The 25169-nt window shown below is 34.6% G+C and overlaps 1 protein-coding gene and 1 pseudogene across 1 annotated transcript; one reads left to right on the top strand and one right to left on the bottom strand.

Annotated features, from left to right (window-relative positions):
- Nucleotides 1–70: 70 nt before the first annotated feature.
- On the top strand, nt 71–8803 carry LOC129307304 (protein LSD1-like; annotated as a pseudogene).
- Nucleotides 8804–10090: 1287 nt separating this feature from the next.
- LOC129306803 (vacuolar protein sorting-associated protein 2 homolog 2-like) lies at nt 10091–24575 on the bottom strand. The gene is made up of 11 exons (XM_054947538.1): nt 24328–24575; nt 23888–23932; nt 22928–22962; nt 22777–22831; nt 13633–13733; nt 13480–13551; nt 12708–12779; nt 11174–11254; nt 11013–11048; nt 10847–10905; nt 10091–10416 (listed from the first exon to the last, which is right to left on the bottom strand). The coding sequence occupies exons 1-11, from the start codon at nt 24368–24370 to the stop codon at nt 10356–10358; spliced, it is 660 nt and encodes a 219-aa protein (XP_054803513.1). The 5' UTR covers nt 24371–24575; the 3' UTR covers nt 10091–10355.
- Between the last annotated feature and the right edge of the window lie 594 nt (nt 24576–25169).

Below are 25169 nucleotides of genomic sequence, written 5' to 3'. Positions count from 1 at the left end.
TTCGTTTTCTTGATTCTGCTGGAGGAGTTTCTTTCGTTCCACAGGTATTCTTCGATCTCTGAATCTCTCCATGGTTAGGTAAGTTGGTGATTTTTTATTGGTAATGTGGTGGGTATTTTTCTGGTGTGTTTTACACAAGAAAACAATCGGCACTTTTCTTTCTTTCTGTATCAGGTGTTAAGTTTTGAATGCTCAGGCTATTTGACATAACAGATGAAATTTCCAATTCTGGATTCGTTAAATTTGCCTGGCCTGCAAACAAATGTGTTCTGTTGACATGGAAATCGGAATGTTGGCAGCATTATGGTGCCTCATTCCTTTTCTATTTACCTATCAAAATTCGTTGTAATTTAGCGGCAACAACCAGGCTTGTCCTCATATTTGATTTCTGCGGGGGTTTCATTGTAGGGCTTTATAAGGATTTAGGTTTTTAAATCAAATTTAATATCGGGTCAACCAGGATTAGATTAATTTCATAGTGAAGGGCTACATCTTTATTTCTTTATTTTGGTTGACCTCCTGATGAATGTAAAGGTCCTGTGATTTGCAGCTATGCAAGTCAGCTGGTGTGTAGTGGGTGCAGGAGCGTTTTGCTTTACCCTAGGGGGGCAACTAATGTTTTGCTGTGCATTGTGCAACGCAATTACCTCTGTTCCTCCACCTGGTAAGCTTCTTTTGTAGCCTTGCTGTATGCCTAATAGATTGAATTAAGTGAGGTTGTGTGGATTACATATTTAATTTCTAGTTCTCATAGTGATATTTGTTTTGGGACTTTGTAGACTAGTACATTTGAGGGAGAGGAAAATGAGTTACTGGATATGGAAGTCTATGATGGAAAAAATGTGGGTTCTATGTTGATTCTTCTAATTGATTACTGATGCTGATTTGATGAGGGGACAAAGAATATTGAAAAGAAACTCTTTTATGTCAAAATGAATTGCACGTGAAAGGTTTCCAGACCTGTTGAGGATAATTAAATTTCTTTATATGACATTGTATGTTGATTATTGCCCTATTTCATTTTTTTTATATTTGTGAATAAATAGGAGATTCTAGTATAAACCAAAAATAGGTTCAGGTTATGCATGTCTCGCTTTCTAGGAAATTAGCATCAGGGGTATTTAAAATTCTTCTTTGGCATTATAACACTATTTTAAAATGGTTAAATCGTTGCAGCACTGCATGGTGAAACTAAATACCTTGTAAACTGTCAGGTGTGAAAACTTTGACTTAAAATGTTGATGGTAGCAGTGACAGCAAAAAAGGAAAAAATGGGTAGTGGCATGTCGGTTACTAAAGAACTTCAGCTCAATCTGTTTCAAGCTGAGATTGTTGATGCTAAGTGTTGCAATACAACTGTATCTATATTTTTTTTTGGGGTAGCCTTATAAGGTATATTTGTCACTAATGAGAAAGTGTTAAGAACTAGTTAGTGAAATCAGCAGCCCAACTGGGGAACTAGAGTCCACAAATCAACCAACTTGGCAAATAATGCTCTAAGAATTAAGAATTAATTGTCATTGAGTATTGTTACTTTTGAATGCAAAGAAAAACCAAAAAAAAAAAAAAGAATAAAAGAAAAGTCCTCTAATTACTTGTATTTCTTTCTGTTGCTGAATTAAATTATGATTCCTTTCTGATCAATAATTGGTTATATTACACTGAATCTTTTCTTTCCTTTGAAACATTTGTGTGCCTGTTCACATTTCAGGAGTTATAACATGTACTCGCCTCTAGGTTAGTATTGAGCTTTGCAAGAGTTTTTATATAAATGAGATTGAGTGATATTCCCTTTCAATATTGATTTACATCCTTTGCGGCTTGCGTTTTATGCTGATTATTGACTCTGGGTGCATGTTATAGGCTTAATGTAGAAACTATAGGCTAACATTCTGTAGGCAAGATAAGAGTATTCATGTGATCAGACTTTAATTGGATTCTTTCTTCTAAACGCAATTTTCTTATGATCCTAGGGATGGAAAATGTCTCAACTTTGTTTGTGGAGGTTGTAGGACATTGCTGATGTACACACGGGAGCTACAAGTGTTAGATGCTCTTGCTGTCAACACTTTGAACAGGTTGCACCAGGTGCATAGATTTATGTTGGCGGGATTATGTTTTAGTATTCCTTTATCTATTTTGAAGACTGTGCTTTGATAATTTAATTTGCTTGATGGCATTTATGATGTTTTGATATTTCAACTGTGATGTTGGTTTTAATTGTATGCTTGATCATTGAGTATGTTGAAATATGTTGACCCTCTACATATCTCCATACTTGTCTTTCGTCTATGATTTGGAAAAATTTTGATCTTATGCTGCGTTTGTTACATGAAAAAGGATTTGGTGAAGGAAAAAGGTGAGGGAAACTACTTTGGTTGTGTTTGGTTGACGGTAAATGACTTTCTTGGAGAGAGAACTTCCCATGTTTATGGGAGAGAGTTTTGCCATTTCTATTCCCTTTCTCATTCCCATTTCGTACCAAACGGCTGTGATGTTGTTTTTCCATGTTTGAATGGTTGCTATGGAACTTAAAATGTAGGGAAGAAAGCTGATGTTTATTCTAGATTGAGAAGCTAGTTGGTAGTTATTTTGTATCATATACTTTTTGATCTGCACCCTGTGTATATTTCACTTTTTGTTTTTGCCTTCCTGTGGAAGTCTCGTTTGTATTTATCAATGTATTTGAATTACAATGAAAGTAATGCTGATCATTTTCTTTGAATTCCTCTACTTTTGCTACAATATTTTGGTGCTTATGCAATGTTGGTTTTTGTTGGTTCCCCCATATTCATTCATGTCATTCAATTATTAATTCTTTGGAATGTTTTTTATAAATTGATGGCTATCGGTCATTTATTTGTGTCTGGATTCTAACTAATATTCTGTTGTTGGCTTTTTTTTGTCTGCATCATAAAAAGCCCATATACACTGTGGGAACTGCCGGACAACTCTAATGTATCCGTATGGAGCTACATCAGTCAGATGTGCAGTTTGTCAGTATATAACTGATACTAGTGTAAGTGTATAGCAACTCAGCAAGTGATAGAAGCAAGTTAATGTTTACCTTCAGGCTGCTAAATATAGTTCGCTTTGTGCTCCTTGATCATGTGATATTGTTTTAGCTAAATATTCAGGTGATTTCCTGCAGTCAGGTGCAATGTAACAAATTTCCCGGAATGTTGTTCTCTGTGTTTTATATATAATATGTGTTTGGTGGTTATGAGCCAGAAACCTCGATCAATATTTTCAGGAATATTGGCAGCATATATACAATTACAAGAATTATTTATAGAAGGAATAAAAAACAAATATTAACCCTATTGAACCGTCTTATCAAATTTTCTATAATTATGGAATGAATCCCTCTAGTGTGTGTGTGTGTTGTATATCTACTTAATTATTCCCACACTCCCCCTCAAGTTGGGATCATAGATGCTAATTATGTCCAACTTACATATACAACTTTCAAGCTCGGGTTTGTGTAGTCTTTTCGTCAACATGTTTGCTGCTTGGATATTTGTTGTTAGGAAAGTTAGCCATATGATTCCGTCTTCTACTTCTCTTGATGAAGTGCTTGTCTATCTCTACATGCGTGAATCTCTCATGTTGGATAGGATTCAATGGCTATACTTATGGCAGCCTTATTATCATAATACAGTTTTTGAGCTAGATCCAGTTGAACGTGGATTTCTTCCAATACCCTCCTTTAACCACATTCTTCCATTATGCCTTGAGCAAGTGCCCTTAACTCGGATTCAGCCCTACTTTTGGATACAATCCTTGCTTCTAACTTTTCCAAGTAACCAGACTTCCCCACACAAATGAGCAATCCCTAAAAGTAGATCTCCTATCTAAGTCATGTGCACCCCAATCTGCATCTGTATAGACTCCTATAGTCTCTGTTTCATGCTTTTAAAACAGTAAACCTCATCCAGGTTTCCCTTTAGGTACCTTAGGATTCTGTATGTTGTTTCCATATGTTTTCCTTTGGTTCACACATATATTGACTAGCTACACTCATAGCAAATGCTATGCTAGGTCGTGTGTGTGATAGATAGATAAGTTTTCCAACAAGCATCTAGTATCTCTCTTTATCCATTGGCTTCTCTTCTCTTTGTCCTTCTCTTCCTCAACATGGTCGTCTTCTTCCTCTGAACTGCCCTCTTTTTTCTTGGATTTTTGCCTCTACCTTAGAACAACAATGAGGGTTTCAACATGTTTACATCCCAACATACTTGTCTCCGTTAAGAGATTAAGTACATACTTCCTTTGAGACACATAAATGCCTTGCTTTGATCTTGCAACTTCCATTCCCAAGAAATACGTCAAACAGCTGAGGCCCTGAACCTTGAATTCTTTTCCCAAAATAGCCTTTACTCTTGCCACTTCCTCACTATGATCACCAGTGATGTTTATATCATCAACATATGCAATAAGGACACACTTCTTACTTTCCTCTACTTTAATGAACATAGTATGATCTGATAGTCTTTGGTTGTAGCCTTGTAGCTTTAGGACTTTTGAGAATCTATCGTACCACACTCTTGGAGACTATTTCAACCCATATAAGGATTTCTTTAATTTACATACCTAACTCCCCTTCCTTTATCAAATCTAGGAGCAGGTTCATTTCAACTCTCCATTTAGGAAGGTTTTTCTGACATCCAGTTGGTGTAAAGGCCATTTAAGATTGGCCATTACAGATAACAATACCCCCAGAAATATTTTGGCACATTTGTGGTGAACATAAGAGCATGGGCAACATCAAGCAAGTGTCTATTTTTGTGTTCGGCTACCCAATTTTGTTGAAGTGTATTTGCACAGGAAGTTTATAGATGATACCTTGAGTTTTAAAGAAGTTACCCAAAGACTTGGTTATGGTATAGAATTCAATAAAGATAGAGTGTACCTTAGATTTATCTCTCATTAAATACACCCAACACACATGAGTATGATCATCAATAAAGGTAACAAACCACTTGGTTCTAGTTCGATTAGAGACACGAGATGGACCCCATACATCGCTATGAATGAGGAAAGGTTTAGAGGGCTTATATTTAGACTGCGGAAAAGAAGAGCGATGATGTTTGGCCAATTCACAAATATCGCAATGAAACTATAAATTTTATTAGATGAAAATTGAGGGAACAATTGACTCAAATATTGGACATTGAGATGACTCATTTTTTTATGCCATAACAAAAGATCAGTTTGTTTAGAAGTAGACACAAGGTTGTAGTAGATTCGAGACCATATATTACTCACAGTTGATTCATTAAGGTTGTAGTAGAACCTATCACACTTCTCAACACTACCAATCATTTTCCCTGATGAGAGATCTTGGAAAATACAGTGAGTAGAGAAGAAGTGAGCCCTACATTTGGCATGTCCAGTTAACTTGCTGATAGACAATAAATTGCGAGCAAGACAGGGTATATGAAGGACAGAGTCCAGGTGCAGAAATTTATAAATAGTCATACTACCTTTTCTTGCAATGGGAGGGGAGATACCATTTGCCATATCAATTTTTTCATGGCCATTGCGATGAAAGTATGAGATGAACAAAGTGGAGTTTGCAGTGACGTGATCTGAGGCTTCGGAATCAACATTCCACCGAGATTTAGTGGAACATACATTGAATGCAAAGTGAGAATTACTTGCTTGGCAATAGAAGCATTATGATATATAGAAGGTGATTGGTTGGATTGTAAGGTATGAAGCATCTCCAGAAGCTTATATAACTGGTCCTTATCAATGGTGGGTAAGGCACTAGATTTGTTTGGAGTAGGACTAGATTTGTCCGGAGTAGAATCAGAAGTAGTTTGATAGCTACAAGATTTACCTTTACGTGGTTTCCAGTCAGGTGGTTTTCCATGGAGTTTCCAACATTTATCCTTTGAGTTGCCTGTCTTTTTGCAATGCTCTCACACAATTTTCCCTTTTGAGTCCTTTTAGCCTTGATCAAATTATCTGCTCCCTAAGGTAGAAGGCTCAAATGAGGGAGGAGTAGAGAAAGGTCTGAGTAACATTGCCTTGCGATGAGAAGCCTTATGACAAACCTTAACAAATGCATCACGAGTAGATGGTAGTGGAGAGCGAGCCAGAATGCGATTACGGACATCATCTAATGATTGATGAAGGCCAGCCAAGAATTGAAATAGTCACTCATCTTCAATAAGCTTCTTGTATCATGCTACATCACTAGGACAGGACTATTCAGCTTCTGCAATGAGATCAATCTCTTGCTACACTGAAACTAACCCCAACCAAACTTTAGTGAGATCACGCACACCCTATTTGATTTGCCAACTTTGAGTTTTGAGGTCATAAATTCGAGCACCATCTTTATCATTTGAGTAGGACTCCTTGACTGTATCCCAAATATCCCGTGCTGTCGGGAGGAACATAAATGATCGTCTAATTTGAGGAATCATGGTGTTGACTAATCAAGAACCTACCAAAGAATTTTTAGTCTCTCATTTTACTAAAGCAACTGAGCCTAATGTGTTTGGAGGTTTAGAGGTACCCGAGATGAAACCTAGCTTTCCATGACCTCCAACAACTAGTCGAATACTTTGGGCCTGCTCAACATAATTGGTCCCATTGAATTTTTCGGACACATGTAGCAGAGACGTCCCCTTGGCAGAACTCGACCCAAGGGGAGTTCCGCCATTTGGGATTGTTTTTGAGTCTGTCTTGGCACCAAAACCCCTGAATGTGGAGGGCTAAGTGCACGATTTGGACTCTTGTGTGGTTTTGTTTTCTTTATCTGAGTGGTTGAGGTCGGTGTTCGAGAGCTTTGATACCATGCAGTGTTTATGAGCCAGAAACCTCAATCAATATTATTCAAGAATATTGGCAGCATATATACAAGTTGCAACAATCATTCATAAAAGGAAATAAAAAACAAATATTAACCCTATTGACCCTATCTTGTCAAATCTCTATAATTATGGAATGAATCCATCTAGTATATCTATATATATCTATTTAATTATTCTCACAATATATATATTTTTTTCCATGGCTACTGCATTCTCCCTCATGTAATGGATCTGGATGATTATAAGTGTTTGGATGTATATTTCAGGGTCTAGATTCCATGCTTATTCTAGTATTACTGAGATACAGATTACCGAATAATGACTAAAATGAACAATAAAGATGAAAATTTAAGCTACAAAATCTTGCGTCTCATCAAGTATACTTCAGTTTTTCTATCTAGGGGAATCATCGAAATCATGTATACTTTACTGTGAAAATTTTCTTGACTGAATGATAATCTTTCTGGTGTTACACTCAGATTTTGTAGTATAAAAGGTTGAATAAGCAAATTTTGCACTGTATTCCTACTTTGGGTGAGGAAGATGCAATTGTTGAATGGACAAGAATACTAAGAATTGTTGCGAGCTATCTCTGCTTGGGAGTTTATTGAGGGAAAGGGAGAAGCAATTGTTATTTTGTTTACTAGTCTTGTTCATATGATGAGATGGTACATTGTATTTCCTTATGGTTTCAGCTCTACTTGGTAACTTGGTATTGAGAAATTTCTAGGTTCTTCAATCATGAAGATCACATTTAATTATTTTCTGAGTGACCTTTTTGTACCATAAACATTAGATTGTTTTCATTCTCCATTTCTTTTTCTTTTTTTTTGGTTTTTGGTTGGTTGTTTCCTCACTAAGATCACAAAAATAAAGGATCGTGTCTATTGATTTTATGTTTTAACTTTTCTCTCCTTATCATTGTTTACTTGTTATACAGGCAACCTCGATTTGGGACCTCATAGGTAGGGGAAAATAGGAAAATATAGGGATAAAATATTCACTGCAAGTTCCTACTCTTTTATTTTAGTATAACGCCCAAAAAAAAAAGGTCCCTTTTGAGATGTTTAAAAATGATGCAAGTCCTCATTTTGGAGGTTTAATAAGGGAACTTAGGCATTCATCATGTATTTTATGTTTTATGCACTTTAGCTGATCTGTTCACCTCTTCTATTTGTCTTTTTTAGAGGACCAATGGAAGGGTTCCCAATCCTGTCCACAGACCAAATGGAACAACCAATTCTGGAACAGCACCTTCTACTTCAACGGTTGGTTGTTCTCTTTTGTGATTATTCGTACTAGGAACGTGTTGAAAGTTTACTGTGCTTGTATCGAACTAAGATTCATCTTATTTTATTTATTATCTCAGTCGATGCCCCATTCTCAAGGCCAAACTGTTGTGGTGGAAAATCCCATGTCTGTTGATGCAAGTGGGAAATTGGTAAGCTATATTTTCCTTTCTTTTTGTTGGATGTGTTTCACCTTATGAATTTGACAATTTCTTTCAATCCTTAAAAATGTCCCAGGTGAGCAATGTTGTTGTTGGCGTAACAACAGAGAAGAAATAATGTCCATCTAGTTATTATGCCGGTCTTGAACGGTACGCTGTTTGAGGCATTACCAGTGTCTGGCACCCAATTGTGATGGATATCTTGTGTATATGATTTTGGAATATGCTTCCTATGCCAGAGGCTTTTTCGAGTGTTTTTAAGGTATGTATGTATATCAAGAGGTCAAGTGGTCAGCGCAAGGAATCTTTCATTTGTGTGATTATGAGATTCCTCTTTCAGCCAAATCAGTTGATTCATTCAGATTATTTCTTGACTTGTGGGGATTGTGGTGACTTGATCAACTTGTGCTTTTTATTGATGATTTTTCCGTTTTTACAAGTTTGTACTTGTATTATTTGTATGGTTGTGTCTAGGCTTCTTCCGCTAGAGGAAATAATATAATAAGCTATAAGCTATGAACAAATATATTTATCTTGTTGATAGTTTCGTTTTGTGCACATGTGCCGAGTTTAGACCTTTGAAAATCATTACTCTCTTTAAATCACAATATATATCATAGTTAATTAATTCATAGTTTACAAGCAAGATTAATTAAATATCCTATAGTTAATGAGGATATTTAATGTCCACGTATTGATGATAGTAATTAAATTTTAATGTAACATTGATTTAATATGACATCTTAGTGAGTCAGGTGTTAACAAGTTTTTTACGTTAAAAAAAGTCTAAGATAGTCACTAAAAGTTACACTCATTTATTGAGAGCACTTAGTTTAACTGATTAAGGAAGTTAAATCAACTTATTTTAAAATTTCGAGTCAACAATCCCACAAAACAGAAGTTTGAATTAATTTAAATAGGTGATAATACTCTCATATTTATTGAGCGATGGAATTTATTAAAAAATAAAAACTGTTCATTTTTTTACCAAGTACTCATCATCAACCTTGCCTAGTAAACTTGAGAAGTTGTCTTCAAATGTCTTCAAATCCAACTTTGTTCTGTTTCTAAATTCACATTCAAATTGTAACATACTTTCTCTGAACTACAATATAAAACATCTAAAATCATTGCTTGGTCTAAAATATAAAATATTAGATAATTTTTATATTTATTTTTTCAATCATATCCCTATATCATTTATTACTATCATCAATATTTAGTAGTTTGGTGTCCTGTATGTTGAACAAAATATGAAAAGTGAGTCATTAATATTATGAACTTACTACTATTTTCTTTTCCAATATCTCGAGTACTAATATTAAAATGAAATTTCAAAGGATCCAAACATGTATAATATAAAATTGGATCGAGCATGTACCTGTTGCAGTTATAACTTCTTTATGCCTTGAACCATTGGCAAATGACAGAAAGTTGATTTAAAAGGTATTTTTCCTCCTCTAACAAGTTTTTAAATCATATCAAGCATTATCAAGTTTAGTCACATGTTTTTTTTAAGTCCAATAAAAATTATGTTCTCAAACTCTTTCAAGTCCCAACAAGTGGTATGGCCAATTCTCTCTCTCTCTCTATATATATTTTTTAAATACAAGGCCACATAAAATATCCAGGCAAAAAGATGATAAATCAAGTTATGTGCATTTATTCATTTATTTAAATGTGATTAAAAATAAATAATTATTTAGTCTCTCATAACAAATTTCATAATTTTTTTGATAATTTTAATAAGGGGAGAATTCGTGTGGGATGAGTGAGTATAAAGATCTTAAAGGGTGATTTGATGCTATGAATATGATTGTGAGGGCAAATTCATGCAAGAACCCCAGGAAGCCTAACCGAATATAGATTTTTGGGTACAACAGAACATACATATTTAATATGTGAACGAACAACCAACCCATAAATCCTATAAACAATCTAGATAGGTATCTTTAGAACCATTTTATGAATGTAAAATCAGCATTTAACGGTGCCGTTTTCATCATAGAAAGCATAATATTTTATAGATGTTTTGCAAAGATACCATTTTATGCATTCCTAAGCCGTTTAAGATTATCTCATATTCGTCTAAGAGAAGCGAGCCTCTTTTCAAGTTCCTCCACATCTTGGATTTCAGCCCTGCTTGCATTCAGAGAAAAACTACAGGAATCAGCATCAAATAAGGGCACTTTTCTTCAGCTTATTTTATGACGAAATTAGTTTTTTTTTTTTTTTTATTTCATTAAAGGTACTATTGATCAGCTGGTTACATAAAAATAAGGGCATTTTAAAAATAAATCTGAATATTTTGAAAAGCTTTTGAGTAATTTTAAAAAATACTTTCACGTACAGAGGGTATGATTATTAGCCAAACATAAAATAATTTCTACTTTTCATACAATTTCTAAGCAATAAATCATTTTTCAGATTGCTCAAAATCACTTTTGAAGTTGATAATGCAGTCATTCGAGCCCTTGGAACAATGCGCGTAAGAACAAAACAAAACCAACAAAATTTTGGTGGAGATAACTAAGAGGCCTTCTCAAAAAGGAATAGCAAAATTATTTACCCTGTAGCGACATTTTCAACATTCCTTGAAGCAATCCGACCTTTTGGAGCAGAAGATAACTGCCATCAGAAAAGATCAGAATCAACCTCAACTGTTAAAGTAATACAAAGTACAGAAAAAGTACGAAAGAAACAGACTATAATTATTCATTAAGTTAAAAACCAACCTGTGATGCAATGTCCACGCCAATCTCATCAAGAACCTGTCATGCATGAACAAAAAAGTAAATACCGTGAAGCAAACAAGGACCTGAACTATGAAAGCTAGCTAACTAACTTTCTTTATCAACATTAAAGCTAACTACTGTCTATTCAGAGTTTTATTCACCTGGTTAGTGAGCTCTTCTGTTTCTTCCTCGGCTTCATCTTTGTCTAAAGTTTCATCAATAGCTTCTGACATCATCTCAATCTGCATTTAACACAAAATAATATCGTTAAAAATAGGGAGCGACTACTTGAAAACAAGAGGAGAAAACAAATAGACAAGATGCAAAAAAAAAGTCACATTTTAACTCAAAATCTCAAAGTTCAAACTTTTTCTAGGTTTTTTCACTTTATTATATATTAATTATTAACTTCCAACTTTATCAAATATGGACTTCCCACGTTGACTCAAGGCCAGTCACACTTGGACACCTTAAAAAATATAAATATAACATGGAACCAGAAAAAAGGGCAAAAAAAAAAAAAAAAACTCACATAATTAAAGACATTTGAAGAAATTGGTCTCAAAGGGTTTTGAGTGAGCTTGCTTGGTCACCCAAGCTATCTATCAGGCAAGCAAGGCAACTGCTTGTTCTTGTTCACTTATAAAAGCTTCTACTTTGCAAGTGGGTGATGGGTATGCCTAAGTGGGATGAGAAACCTTACCTCAAAAGCTAACTATTGAGAGGGGAAAACTAACCCACTTAAATACCCCATTGAGCATCGTGTGCTACTCAATGTGCTTGATATCTCATACTATCAAGTCTCCATTAGTGGGTAAAGAGGAGGGTCAATAAACTCATAGCATAATTAATCAAGAATAAGACCAACCTTTTTCACTCAACAAAGTCATGGCAACAACTCTTTTGCAGCATTTCTGTTCTGCCTCCTCTTTCATTAAAGGTTTGCATTTTTGTTTCTGAACAAGATTGCCCAAGTCACAAGCTCTTGCATCAATCCATAATTCTGTGGTGCATCCCTCTGCCCAAGTCACATTTTATTTGGCCAAACTTTCTTTCATTCGCTTTTCCCTTCAATGATTTATACATCTCTATTTGTTAATTTTTCAATGTTCTTACATTGCTCAATCAGTGTTCTGTCTTCTGTAACATTTTAATTTCTCTTCATTTCACATTTGCGACAAGCTTGTTCAATGTAAAAACTTCGTTTTTTTTTTGTTTGAGGGCAGAATGGTCTTAACATTTTATTTTCCCCCCATTTCACTTTCACTTTTTAGTGCAACCTTTGTCAGGGCAGGAACCCACATTCTTAACCTTCTATACGCCAGATTTGTTTCATGGAATCAAGGACTCATTGCCATGATCTCTGGGGACTAAACAGTAATTATAAGTTGACTGGTGGAATATTGTAACATAAAATTGTATTACTCCCTCTGAAATATTGTATAAATAAATGGAGTCAAGGGGGAAATGGGGAGGAAAAAAAAAGAAGAGGTATGCTTTAACCTAGAGCCTCTCTCTATCTCTCTCACTCATGTTTATGGTTTTTAGGTTGAAAAAACCCAAATTAAAGGTCATCAATCTGAATAGGATAGTAGATGTTGAGAACTGGTATAATCTTAATTATTTCATCCAACATTAATGCAACAACATAACTGCATGGGAAAATATCAGAACATATGCTAAAAAAATTGTTACCGTCATGTCCATTTGTGCTGACTGCTTTTGGAATTCTTTGATCACCTTTGCCTGTTTTGCAGGTTCCATTTGCTGAAAAGAGAAGTAAGATAATGATTACAATGTAATTAATATAAGTCTTAGCAGATCTGGGAAAGCGCTCAGACAATAAACCACTAGCAATATTTTTTGACCAAAAGCTCCCTGGCAATATGATTTTTCCCCCCTTCGGGCCAACTGCTAGCATGTGATGCTCAATCACAAAGATTTGCATTTAAGTGAGAATATTATCAACTTATGAATGATTCACAATAGGCAGTTGTTGAATGAAAAATAGTTCGCCTTCTTTGATTTGTTAAAGACAACATGAAAGTGGTTTAGAATTCAGTCCTTGCTACCCTCATTCTCATAATTAGAATAAACTTTAGCATAAGGTTTGGCGGGCACGTACTTTCCTCACACTTAAAGCATGAGGCTGTGTTGAAGGTAAAAATAAAAAATATGGTGTCTTCTTCCAATAATTAAGCTCTAAGGAAAGTTTTTCTCCGCATGTAGAAAGCAAGGTTCTATCTGAAACATTACAGTATTCTTTCAATAAAATCACTATGAGCTAAGTAAAGGAAATTATCTATTACATATATGGTCCATATTATGTTTGACTCTTTCTTCAAGTAGGCCTTGTAAATGATAGTCAAGAACCTTTTGACCCTTATGTCTCATGATGAGGGTAGGCTGAAGGTGTATACTTGAAGAGTTTTAATCAACACAATGACGAGTCAGATATGAAACGTACCTTGTTCATTGCTGCCATTGCCTTACTTGCACCTTTCATCCCAGTGGACATTGAAGTGCTTGCATATAATGCCTGAGGAAGACATATGGACAATCTAAAAATTAGAAAATAAGCAGTTTGTTATCATCATAAGAACAAGGCTCCTCTTCCAACCTGAGTATGAGTTGCAACACCCCTTATCTGAGCACGACTTCCCTGTAAATTAGTTATCTGTTGGCGTAACCTAACAAGCTGACGAGCCAAGATTCTTGTAGCTGCCTGTAACCAGACACTTGTTTAATCAAGATTGCGTATGGCTAATATCATACATAATAATCAAGTAAGCTATTGATGACTTCAGTAAGAGAAAGAAAAGAGGAGAGAAAAGGAAGGCTGTAAAAAGAGTTTCAAAGAAAGAAGAAAGCAAGGTTTCATTCACAACTGATTCGAGTAGGGCAGCTACTAAATAAGTAAAGCATCATTACATTTAAGCATGCATCGAACTGCCCCTACCCTAAAAAAAAATCACAAAAAAAAAAGAAAAGAAATTAGTTGGCATTCTTCTAACATCTTCACACCTCTAAATTGCGAACCACTTCAGAATTTCTTCCATATTATTATGATATTGACCTTGTTTACCACCAACATGTAATCTTGGCAGTGTTTGGGAAGCCGTTATGCGTTTGACAAGGTGGCACCTAAGATATGCCTTGACATCGCATTTCATGCAAAATGGAGACATTAGATTAAAGCAAAAAGGGTTGAATGGTTAATTTTTTCCCCATTGCTACCGCTTTAAGCCACTTCAGAATTTCTTCTATATTATTACGAACTTAACCTTGCTTCTCACATGTCATATACATGTTATCCTGACAGTGTTTGGGCTTCTATTACGGGTTTAACAAGGTGGCATCTGAAGTATCACCTTGACATCACATTTCAGGCAAAAATGTGTCATTAGATGAAAGCAAAAAGGGTTAATGGGTTTTACTTTATTTTAGTTTAATTTCTACCAAGTTAAGCCTTGTCTTTCTTTGGTACCTAACTCCACAACTAAATTTATGTGAAAAGTTATAAGCATATAAAGTACAGTACATTATCAGACAACTTTTAATATGAAGAGGAATAAATTACATGTGAATTTAAAATTTTTAATTTCTTTGAATTATATTTCCATAAACAATTAGTAAAACCAATACAAAAATTTGTGAAGTAATTTATCTAAACTTAACCAAGAGGGAAGAACCTTGATAATGACGATTTCAAGGGATATGAATCTGGTTCTTAGATCTTGTGAGAGGTACAAGGTTTCTTGAGAGTACATTTACAAGGTCTTATATGTGGAATAGGATATCTTCTTTGTTTTCTTATGTCATATAATTCTTCAGTGTTATGCAAGTTGGACTTCTGTTGTTCTCTACCTGGATTAGCCTTTCCTTTAGGCATTTTGCGTCTCCAAGCTCTTAGGGCTCAGCAATTCTTAAATTCTCAACACACCCTTTGGAAATAAAAATTAGAAGGCATGATGATACATTACCACCGTGTGAATCTTACGACAACTAAGCATCATAATATCAATACTTTAGGATGCAAAGTACACTTGTATTGTTTAACGACATCATAAGAAGAATTTTAGAGAAAGATTTCAAAAAGAGAGAAGGGCTTCTAGAAGGAAGTTGTGGAGAATACATGCAATTTTATTTAATGACATCATAAGAAGTATACTGTGGGAATATATGAATTTATTGTAAATATTTTAGCCTAATTATTAGGAGTTACTAGTATTTATTATTTTGTCTCTTACCTTTTGAGAAATATTTTCTTCTCAAACTCCACATAGCATTAGAGCTGTGAGAGAGGGGGGGAACCTAGTGTTTGTGCGTTAATGCTGGACCCAAAGTAGCAAGGAGTAGGATTTGGATCTCACTACCCATAAAGGGACCTCAAGCAGCCTTCGATCAACCCAATCCCAAATGGCGCGTGTGAGCCACATGTACCAAAGCTATGTTCGGCGTCAAAAGGTGCAGGGCAGCACGTGGAAGAGCATGCGAGGACTAGACTAATAGCGACACCTTCCTCTGTTGATGGCGTGACATTTTTGATGAGATTATGACGTTCTCCAAGTTTGAGTTCAACATTTCTTGGTCATGTGCTTTGAGTTCTGTTCTACAACTCTTTGTGCATAAGGTCTCCATGCATGGGGCTCTGTTTTCTAGATTCTCTCTATTATGAGAATATTTTTATGGTTGTGGGAGTGCTAATGTGCATAAGCTAGGGTCTTAGTTGTAAAAAGAGGGAGTTTTCTTCAGGCACTAAAGACATCCTGAGATTCAATTGTGTGGATTGGTGACTTGGGAGCATCCGATCATATAACTAGTTGTCATCAATTATTTACCACTTACATCTCGTGCTTAAAGTGAAGATTGCAAATGGTTTCTTTGCACTTGTAGAGGGAAAAAGGAGTATTCAAATTTTATACTCTATAGTGTTCAAATTTGCACTCTCTGTGCCTAAACTTGATTGCTATTTACTTTCCATCAGTCAATTGACCAAGGAATCAAATTGTTGTGCTAAGTTTCTCCCATTCTATTGTTTGTTTCAGGATCTATCATCTGGAGCGATAATCAGAAGTGCTAAGAAGTATGAGGGACTCTACTATTTTGATATCATCGATCGAACGGGTAATTCACCAATTGTTAGTAATTTTGAATCTACCTCTAAAGTTAATGATTTTATGTTGTGACATAAGAGGATGGGCCATCCTAATTTTCATTACCTTTAACGATTATTTCCAACCTTATGTCCAAACATAAATGTTAATGAACTTTATTGTAAAGTGTATGAACTTGCCAAACACCATAGAACGTCCTTTCCTAGAGCCAAATACATCCCTACCAAACCTTTCACAGCTATTCATACTGACTTGTGGAGACCATTTCGTACACCTAGTCACACTAAAGCAACATAGTTCATTTCCTTTATTGATGACGACACTCATCTTTTACGAAACAAGTCTAAGGTTGCATCCATGTTCATGAATTTCTTCAACATGATCAAAACCCATTTAATACTACCATCTAAGTCTTACACACTGACAATGGTGCCGAGTATTTTAACCAATCTCGAGTACCTTCCTCTAAGTGCATGGTATTGTGCAAACCAATTCTTGTGCCCATGTGCCCCAACAAAATAGGACTGCTGAGAGAAAAAATTACCATATCCTTGACATTGTTAGAGAACTTATATTTACCTGCAATGCACCTAAGTTTTATTGGAGGGATGCCATTTTAACCACAACCTACCTCATCAATCATATGCTCTATCGGATCTTATCCTATCTTGAAACTAATTGCAAAGTAATTTCTCAATATCCCATCTTGAAACTACTCTTCCACTTTGTGTGTTTGGTTACACAGCCTTTGTCTATAACCACCAAAGCACCAAACTTAATCCTCAAGCCACCTACCAAATGCATATTTCTTAGCTATTCTCCTACTCAAAAAGGAAGTAAATGTTTTGATCCTATCACAAAACACACAACATACATTTGTTAGCCTTGATGTCACCTTTTGTGAAGCTACTCCTTTATATCCCAATTCTTCAATTCAAGGGGAGAGCATAGGTTAATCTCAAACTTGGAAACAAGAACCTAACAAAAAATTGGCACTTCTTGAGCCATGGTTTGCACCAACTAAACCTTCACTGCCACCAACATCTAAGCCATCAACTTCATCTACCCTTCTAGCAACATCTCCTCTTATGCCATAGCTTGAGGAACATAGGCAAAAAGGAGGAGATGCAAAAAGACCACAAACTATCTGTTTACACTCAAAAAAAGAGATCAAAAGATAGTGAGCAACTTGTTATTCGAAGGACCGAGAGAGTTAAAACCAGAGGTAGCTCCTAAAGCAGAAACTCATGGAGACTCAGGTGATATAGAATAACTAAGTGAATCCAATAGCTTTGAGGAAGCAACTACACTCATGTTATGAGAATAAAAATATTCTCATAATAAAAATATTCTCATAAGTAATCTTGATCTTCCAATTGCTTTGAGGAAAAAACTATGCTCGTGTAATTTTCATTTGATAGAGAGGTTTGTTTCATACAATGCACTTTTTCCCCAATATCGGGCCTTTGTAACTAATCGTGATAAGGTGAAGGTACCAAAGACTATACAAGAAGCCTTAAGCATCCTTAAATGATGAAGTGTTGTCATGGAAGAAATAAGGGCCTTAGAACAGAAAGGGGCATGGGAATTAGTTTAGCTACCTAAAGGAAAGAGAACAGTGAGTTGCAAGTGGGTGTTCAGCCCAGAATACAAGGCTGATGGAGCCCTTGACAAGTTAAGAGGTAGCTTGGTTGCAAGGTGGTTTCCCCAAAGATATGGTTTAGACCATGAAGAAACATTTGCTCTGGTGGCAAAATGGAAGCAATATTAGAGTTTTATTGTCTATAGTAGCTAATCTTGAGTGGCTCCTTTATCAACTTGATATTAAAAATGCTTTTTCGAATGGAGAGTTTAAGGAAGAAGTCTATATGATTCTACCTCTTGGATTTGATAAAGGTAAGGAAAAACAAGTTTGTAAACTGAAAGAGTCTATATATGGCTTGAAATAGTCACCAAGAGTTTGGTTTAACAGATTCTCAAAAGTCTTAAAGTTTGAAGGTTGCAAGCAAGCCCTGTCGAATCATACAATGTTTGTTAAGATCAAGGGAAGCAAGATATGTATCCTTATTGTCAATGTTAATGACATAATACTCACCGAAAATCACCTTGACGAGAAAGAGAGAGTGAAGGACACCCTTGGCAAGGAACTTGAGGTCAAGAATCTTGGGAAGTTAAAATAATTTCTTGGGATGGAAGTTGTAAGGTCAAGAAGAGGAATCTATGTTTCTTAGAGAAAATATATACTTGGTCTCTTGACAGAGACAGGTATGTTCGCTGCAGACCTACTGAAACTCCTATAGAAGTCAAGAAACCGAAGAAGAAGCCTAAGGTATATACTTGGTCTCTTGACAGAGACAGGTATGTTCGCTGCAGACCTACTGAAACTCCTATAGAAGTCAAGAAACTGAAGAAGAAGCCTAAGGTAAATGAGCAAGGTGAAGAAGAAGAGGAGGAAGCTAAAAAAAAGGAAGAAGCAACTGATAAGGAGAGATATCAAAAGCTCCTTGGAAAATTGATATGTCTCTCTCATACGAGGCCAAATATAGCATTTGCTGTCAGTGTAGTCAGTCAATATATGAGCCGTTTAATGAAGAGTCATATGGAAGCAGTCTACAGGATTTTGAGATGTCTAGAAAGTACTCTTGGTAAAGACTTGCTAATGAAATATGGGATAATGGTTAATTAAGATAATTACGATTTATTTAAGATATTAGAATTATTCATTAAGGATACTTGAATAAGGATTTTATCCATTAGAATTAGGATTTTTTATTTATTTATTATTATCTTAGATATTAGTATTTTTAAGGTTAGATTTAGATTTAGGATTTAGAGTTTAAATTTAAATTATTATTATTTTATTATTTTTAGAACTCTATAAATAAGAGTTTCCTAGAGTTTTGGCCTTCCCCTCCTTCTCTCTCTATCCCCCTCCTTTCTCTTTCTCTCTCTTCCTCTTCTTTATCTTCCCTCTGCCCTTACCGTTTTACATCAATTTGATACCAAAGCCTGGTTTCACCTCCCTTCCTTATGTTGCTTTTCATGTTAAGATCCATAAAATAATTCAGTCTCTCCTGAAGCCACATATCATCATATAAAATATTTGAAAGGTAATTTTTAATTCATATATTCATGATTTTATGTAGAATATTATCATGAATGCCCATGCAGGGAGTGCCAAAATTATTATAGCACCCCACCTCGACGTGTTAGACATCCATAATATAGTAAAGGCTACCAGAGGAAATTAATTGAAAAACGACAACAATACTGGTGTACATATGACTAATGGTGTGGTTATGAAGCACGTAGTAGGGTTGAATATGCACGAAAGATTGTCGAGGATGAAAGTTTTGATGCTAAATTTGAAAGGCAAATAGCTGAAGTCAAATGCCGCAATGCTGAATCCAACGCTGAATTGAGACATCAAATTCAAGAAGGTATATGTTCATATGAAAAAATAAAGAAAAGTTTTCAAAAAATTTTGGAATCACTAAATCAGCAAAAACAAGCAATCAAACAGTAAGAGGTTGAAACTCCTACCTTAAATTCAGAGTCTATAGTAACCTTTGTAGAGCCTAATCATGAGAGCAGTATATCTATTCCAGCAACTTTACCTCTACGGGTTCCATTAAAAACTCTAATAAAAGCTCCTCTACTTCTTGTACAAGTGGCACCTTCTCAAGTTGTGATCAGTCAAAACCAACCTCACCTTACTACTGATTCATCTCATTTACAAACTGCACCTGTTAAGAATGTTTTGTCACTTAGCAGGAAGCTTCAACATTATCTTGTCTACTAGAAAGGTTTTCTAGAGATTCCAAATAATCAATGTTGTCCTCCACAAGATGTAGTTCATCACTACCGCACTTGTTGGAAAGGATTTTCAAATCTACACACATGGATGAAATTTTATCTTGCCTATCCATCCCCGATTAATTTGCGCATCAATTTTAACTCGTCAGGAGATAAGTTCTTCAAACGGGGGAGAAATAATGGAATATGGGATAATAGTTAATTAAGATAATTATAATTTATTTAAGATATTAGAATTATCCATTAGGGATATTTGAATAAGGATTCTATCCATTAGAATTAGAATTTATTATTTATTTTATTATCTTAGATATTAATATTTTTAAGATTAGATTTAGATTTAAGATTTGGGATTTAAATTTAAATTTTTATTATTTTATTATTTTTAGAGCTCTATAAACAAAGGTAGGTTTTTTTATTTGTATTTAGCTTTTGAGTATTATTGAATAAGAGTTTCCGACAGTTTCATCCTTCCCTTCCTTCTTTCTCTATCCCCCTCCTTTCTCTTTCTCTCTCTTCCTCTTCTTTATCTTCCCTCTCCCCTTCTCGTTTTACATCACTTGCTCTTCAGAAAACATGAGCAAAGATCCTTTGAGGTTTACATTGATGCAAGTTGGGGTGAAACTTATAAAGATCAAAGGTCAACCTCCGGCTATTGTTCATTAGTGTGGGGGAATTTAGTTACATGGAGAAACCAAAAGTAAAGAGTTGTTTCAAGAAGTAGTGCTGAGTCTGAACTACGAGCTTTGGCCCAAGGAATAGCGGAGGAGTTGTGGCTGAAACGAGTCTTGAATGAAATACAAGTTGAAGCAAACTCACCATTAAAGCTTTACTGTGATAATAAGGCTTCCATAAATATGGCCTTAAATCCAATACAACATGACAGATCTAAACATGTTGAGATAAACCAACACTTCATTATAGAAAAAGTAGAAGAAAGAATTCTATGTTTAACTTATTTGCCAACAAAATTGCAAGCAGCTAATGTTTTAATTAAAAGGTTACTTAGACCTGCATTTGAGAATTGTATAAGCAAGTTGGACATGATAATGTGACCCAACCAGAAATAAAGAGTATTAAATGCAAAAAATTACAATAATAGAGTGAGATGAGGGGAAAATACTGAGGTTTTGATATTAATAAACCAAAAGAGAATCAAATCAGTGTTACAATTGACACTTACTGATTTTGTTCAAAAACCTAATCTCTACTAACAATCCAAAATACAGCAATAACAGAATAAGGCACACTCATAGAGATCTCACAACTTTTGGCATTCGAGAGGCCAGTCTCTCCCTCACTGATCTATTACCAAGACATATCCCCCCATACCAACAAAAGACTACTAATAGTTACAGCACGGCTTTCCCATAGCCCATACCGCCCAAAAAGATACTAATCATAACACAAGATCACAAATCACTGTTCCTTATCGCTAAGGTCCGAAGGATAAACATCTGGACCAGGTTATGATTAGTATCTTTTTTGTCTTCCTCATATAAGTCTTAGGAAAATAACAGGTTCTATCACATGATTAGCATCTATGATCCAACTTGAGGGGGAGCGTAAGAATATCTGAATCTATTGTAAATATTTTAGCCTGATTATTAGGGCTGATATTAGGGATCATTGTTGATTATTAAGAGTTATTAGTATTTATTGTTTTGTCTCTCACCTGTGTGTGTGTTTATTGGTTGTAACTCAAAATTTTGAATCAATGAGAAATATTTTCTTCTCAAACTCCACATATACTTATATATTGTTTAATGACATCATAAGAAGAATTTTAGAGAAAGATTTCAAGAAGAGAGAAGGGCTTTTAGAAGGAAGTTGTGGAGGACACATGCAATTTTATTGGTAATTGTAAGATGATATTTTAAAGAACTAAACCCTTAATATAAATAAAACAAAAAGGGGTGAACTAATAGATAAAACCGTTCCATCTCTAACTTACAAACATGTCTTAAATACTACAACAGGACACCTAACTTTTACATGCTCAACTAATGCTAAATGACTTTTACATAGGCACACTTAAACATGGTTCCTAATGTAGTCACAAGTGCACTTTTGAACCATTCATCATCATGAGCATGCCTTTAAAGGATAGCGGTTAAGTTGGCATAAGAGTTTTACAGCTAGAATCAGGTCATTTGAAGGTGATTATGTTTAAAAAAAAAAGGTCTTTTTTTGTCCATCAAGTTTTATTGTACTCATAAATGAACCTGCAGTCATAAATTGGGGTACTGCTCTATTAATAGATTAAGTTCTCTAGTAGGACAACGTCTCAACCCTTGTAGTTTCCTCTTTGTTGTATCAAGCAGTTTTAGTTTTATAAAACTACTTGGTATTACTAGGTCAAATTTGCATCAAGCACATTGTTATGAACCCAAAAAAACAATATATGCCAAAACTAATAGAGGACCTAATATTTTATTCTATATAAATATCTATCGTATATGTGATTTATGATATCTCTAAGTCCTTTCTTTTTATTTACTTCAAATCATCCCCCATTGATGACAAGCTAATCAATGTATAGAAAATGCAAACATTGTACAAGCAAAAATATTCCTAATAGGCCCAATTTGGTAAGGAAAATCTATTGCTGTTCTTCTCGTGGAGGATAGCTTATGGTCTTATCTGGTGGGTTTCTTTGATCTCATCAGATAGTGGGACCAAAAATTAAAATTCTGCGAGAGGAACTTAAAGCACTTATACATATACATTGACCAAACTAACACCAATTGACATAATCTTGATGTTAAATTAACTTGATATATGCTTCTATGACTTATTGAAAGATCATACACATCTAAGTGAAAAGAAACTTGCCTCATTTCCAGTTTTAGCTTCTTTTTTAATCTCCGCCACCAACTTCTTCTCCTGTAATTAACAACACAGTTAAGCTTTGAGAATGAAATAAAGAGAAAGTCATCTCGATTCTAGTAAAGAGAAAATGTATCTGTTGACAATACATACTTCCATTTGCAGAGATGCTATCTCTCGTTCAATACCTGAAAAAAAATATATAGCAAGATGGAGAGATGCTCCTTTATAAATAATCAACACAATTAACCTTGCTTATTTCAAGTAATAACTTTTGATGCACCATCATGGACAAGTCAAAAGTTACACTACATGAAATACTAACAGATTTACTTAAAAGGAAATGCATGACATCGAATAAAGAAACAAGGGTAAATAGCTTTGATGGTACATAATACAAAATTGAAATTAAAGCAGATAACATGGACCGAAAAGTTATAACATCTACTACTATAATTAGGTAGATCTTGACCCAACGTCTACGGAATCAAATAATTTTGGGAGGCCAAAGAAATTCAATAAGTGGCAGGTACAGTCAATGTTATTCTAAATGAAATACTCAATGTCCGTGAAATAGTTCTTGGATACTGAATTTGCAATTATTTGTAGTCTTGGAGATTTTTCTAAAAATTTAGTAAAGGCGTTTAAAGCAGAGAGTGTAATAATTTCAGCGTCTCAACAAAGAAAAACAAAATTGAAAGTGATGCCACAAAGGGGCTAAACATAAATATTTTAAGTGAAAGTGTCAATAAAGCAATTTCATCAATTTGCACAAAAAAAAAAAAACTACCGATATGAACAATTCATAATTGCTAACAAACTTCAGTTTATTACTAGTAAAAAATCTAAATAATCCAAATAAAATTGCTAAAGTAACTTTCTACTTGAACCTGGATGCAAGTACAAAAACCATTAAATTAGTAAACCTTTTATTCTTTAACTATCCTGATGTGAATTTGGAAAGCTCGCAATTCTACTCTGTATCAACAGGGTAATTTTAGGTACAAAATTTTTGCTTAAATAATGAATTTTAAATTCTTAATTACTAATCAGAGCCAAAAAAATTCTCATTTGCTAGGAAAGTAAGAAGGAACTGTGCAGCCAAGTATTTACCTCTTGTTGCAACAGTCATTTCTCTTTTACTTGTTCGCAGAGCTTCTGTTGAACAAACGGATGTCAATGAGTACCGTAAACAACTGGTTAATCCATACCAGAAATTTCTTTTCATTTTTCACGAAGTTTATAACGGAGAGCTGAACACCGAGCTAGCACAAAGCCCGAATTGTGCAAATAAACCATCGAAAGTGATTTTTTTCACCCCTCAAGAAAAACCAGATCGGGTTAGGGTCAAGGAAAGTACAAAAAACAAAAGATTTTATTGGATTAAAAACATAATTCCACTTCCTACCCACATTTTCCCAGAAAAATATCCAGTTTTTGAAAATTTCCCAGAAGCAAACCCTAGTGTCAAAGTTGGAGAAACGACTAGGGCAATGCAGTGGCTTAATTGAAAGTGGTTTGAGGAAGAATTAAAGATAAGGAATGGAATTCACCTTTCGGAGAGGTTTTCTTCTTGAATATGTTCTTCAAGTTCATGTTTGTATCCAGAAGAAAAGATTAGACGTGGTGGAAGCAGCTGAGGCGAGAGTAGCTGCAATTTCTTCTTCTGTTCTCGAACTTGTCGGGATCTTTTCTCCCAGGAAGAAAGAAGATCGCCTCTAGAAGTGAAGCCCCGAGGAGCGTGCTGTGTTTTCACGCCTGAGCCAGTGATGATCATCCAAGTAACCGTTCTGTGTGGCCCAACAAAATAGCCGTTACTACTTTGTTTAATCAGCTTATTATTTTTTTTATGAAGAATTTTATTCAATTTTTCTAACGTTCAAATCAAAAGGATGAGCTGAACCGGAAAAAAAACCGACTTTATAAAATTGACCCATAAAAATTGAATAAAACCGACCATTAATAAGGCTTCATTTGGTTTTATAAATTTGAAATCAGAATAGTTTGGTTCAGGTTTTAATTTTTTCCCTTTCAAATATTAACTAAACTTGAACATATCTTTTATATTTTAAAATATATATTTTTATAACTAATATTAGCCTATTAGTGTTTATTTTTTAAATTTCAACTTTAACTAAAGCCCAATCTAAATATAAAATGCTAACTCTTTCTTTTCTCAATTACACTATTAGAAAGTCAAATGCATATAGTGTTATTATTTTTAGATAATTTTATGTATAGAATTTTACTTTCTTTTGATTTAAAATGAGTTACTCTTTATTATAGGCATAAAGATAATTTATAATAAAATTTAACCCATCTTCCTTACAAATGAATATACTCTAATGTTTATTGATATTGAAATTTGAATTTTTTTATTTTACCTATGATGTTT

This window comes from Prosopis cineraria, unplaced genomic scaffold (genome assembly GCF_029017545.1).
Source record: "Prosopis cineraria cultivar Desert tree isolate PC_DT_omini unplaced genomic scaffold, ASM2901754v1 PC3, whole genome shotgun sequence".
Lineage (NCBI taxonomy): Eukaryota > Viridiplantae > Streptophyta > Magnoliopsida > Fabales > Fabaceae > Prosopis > Prosopis cineraria.
This window is presented reverse-complemented; position numbering and strand designations above follow the sequence as displayed.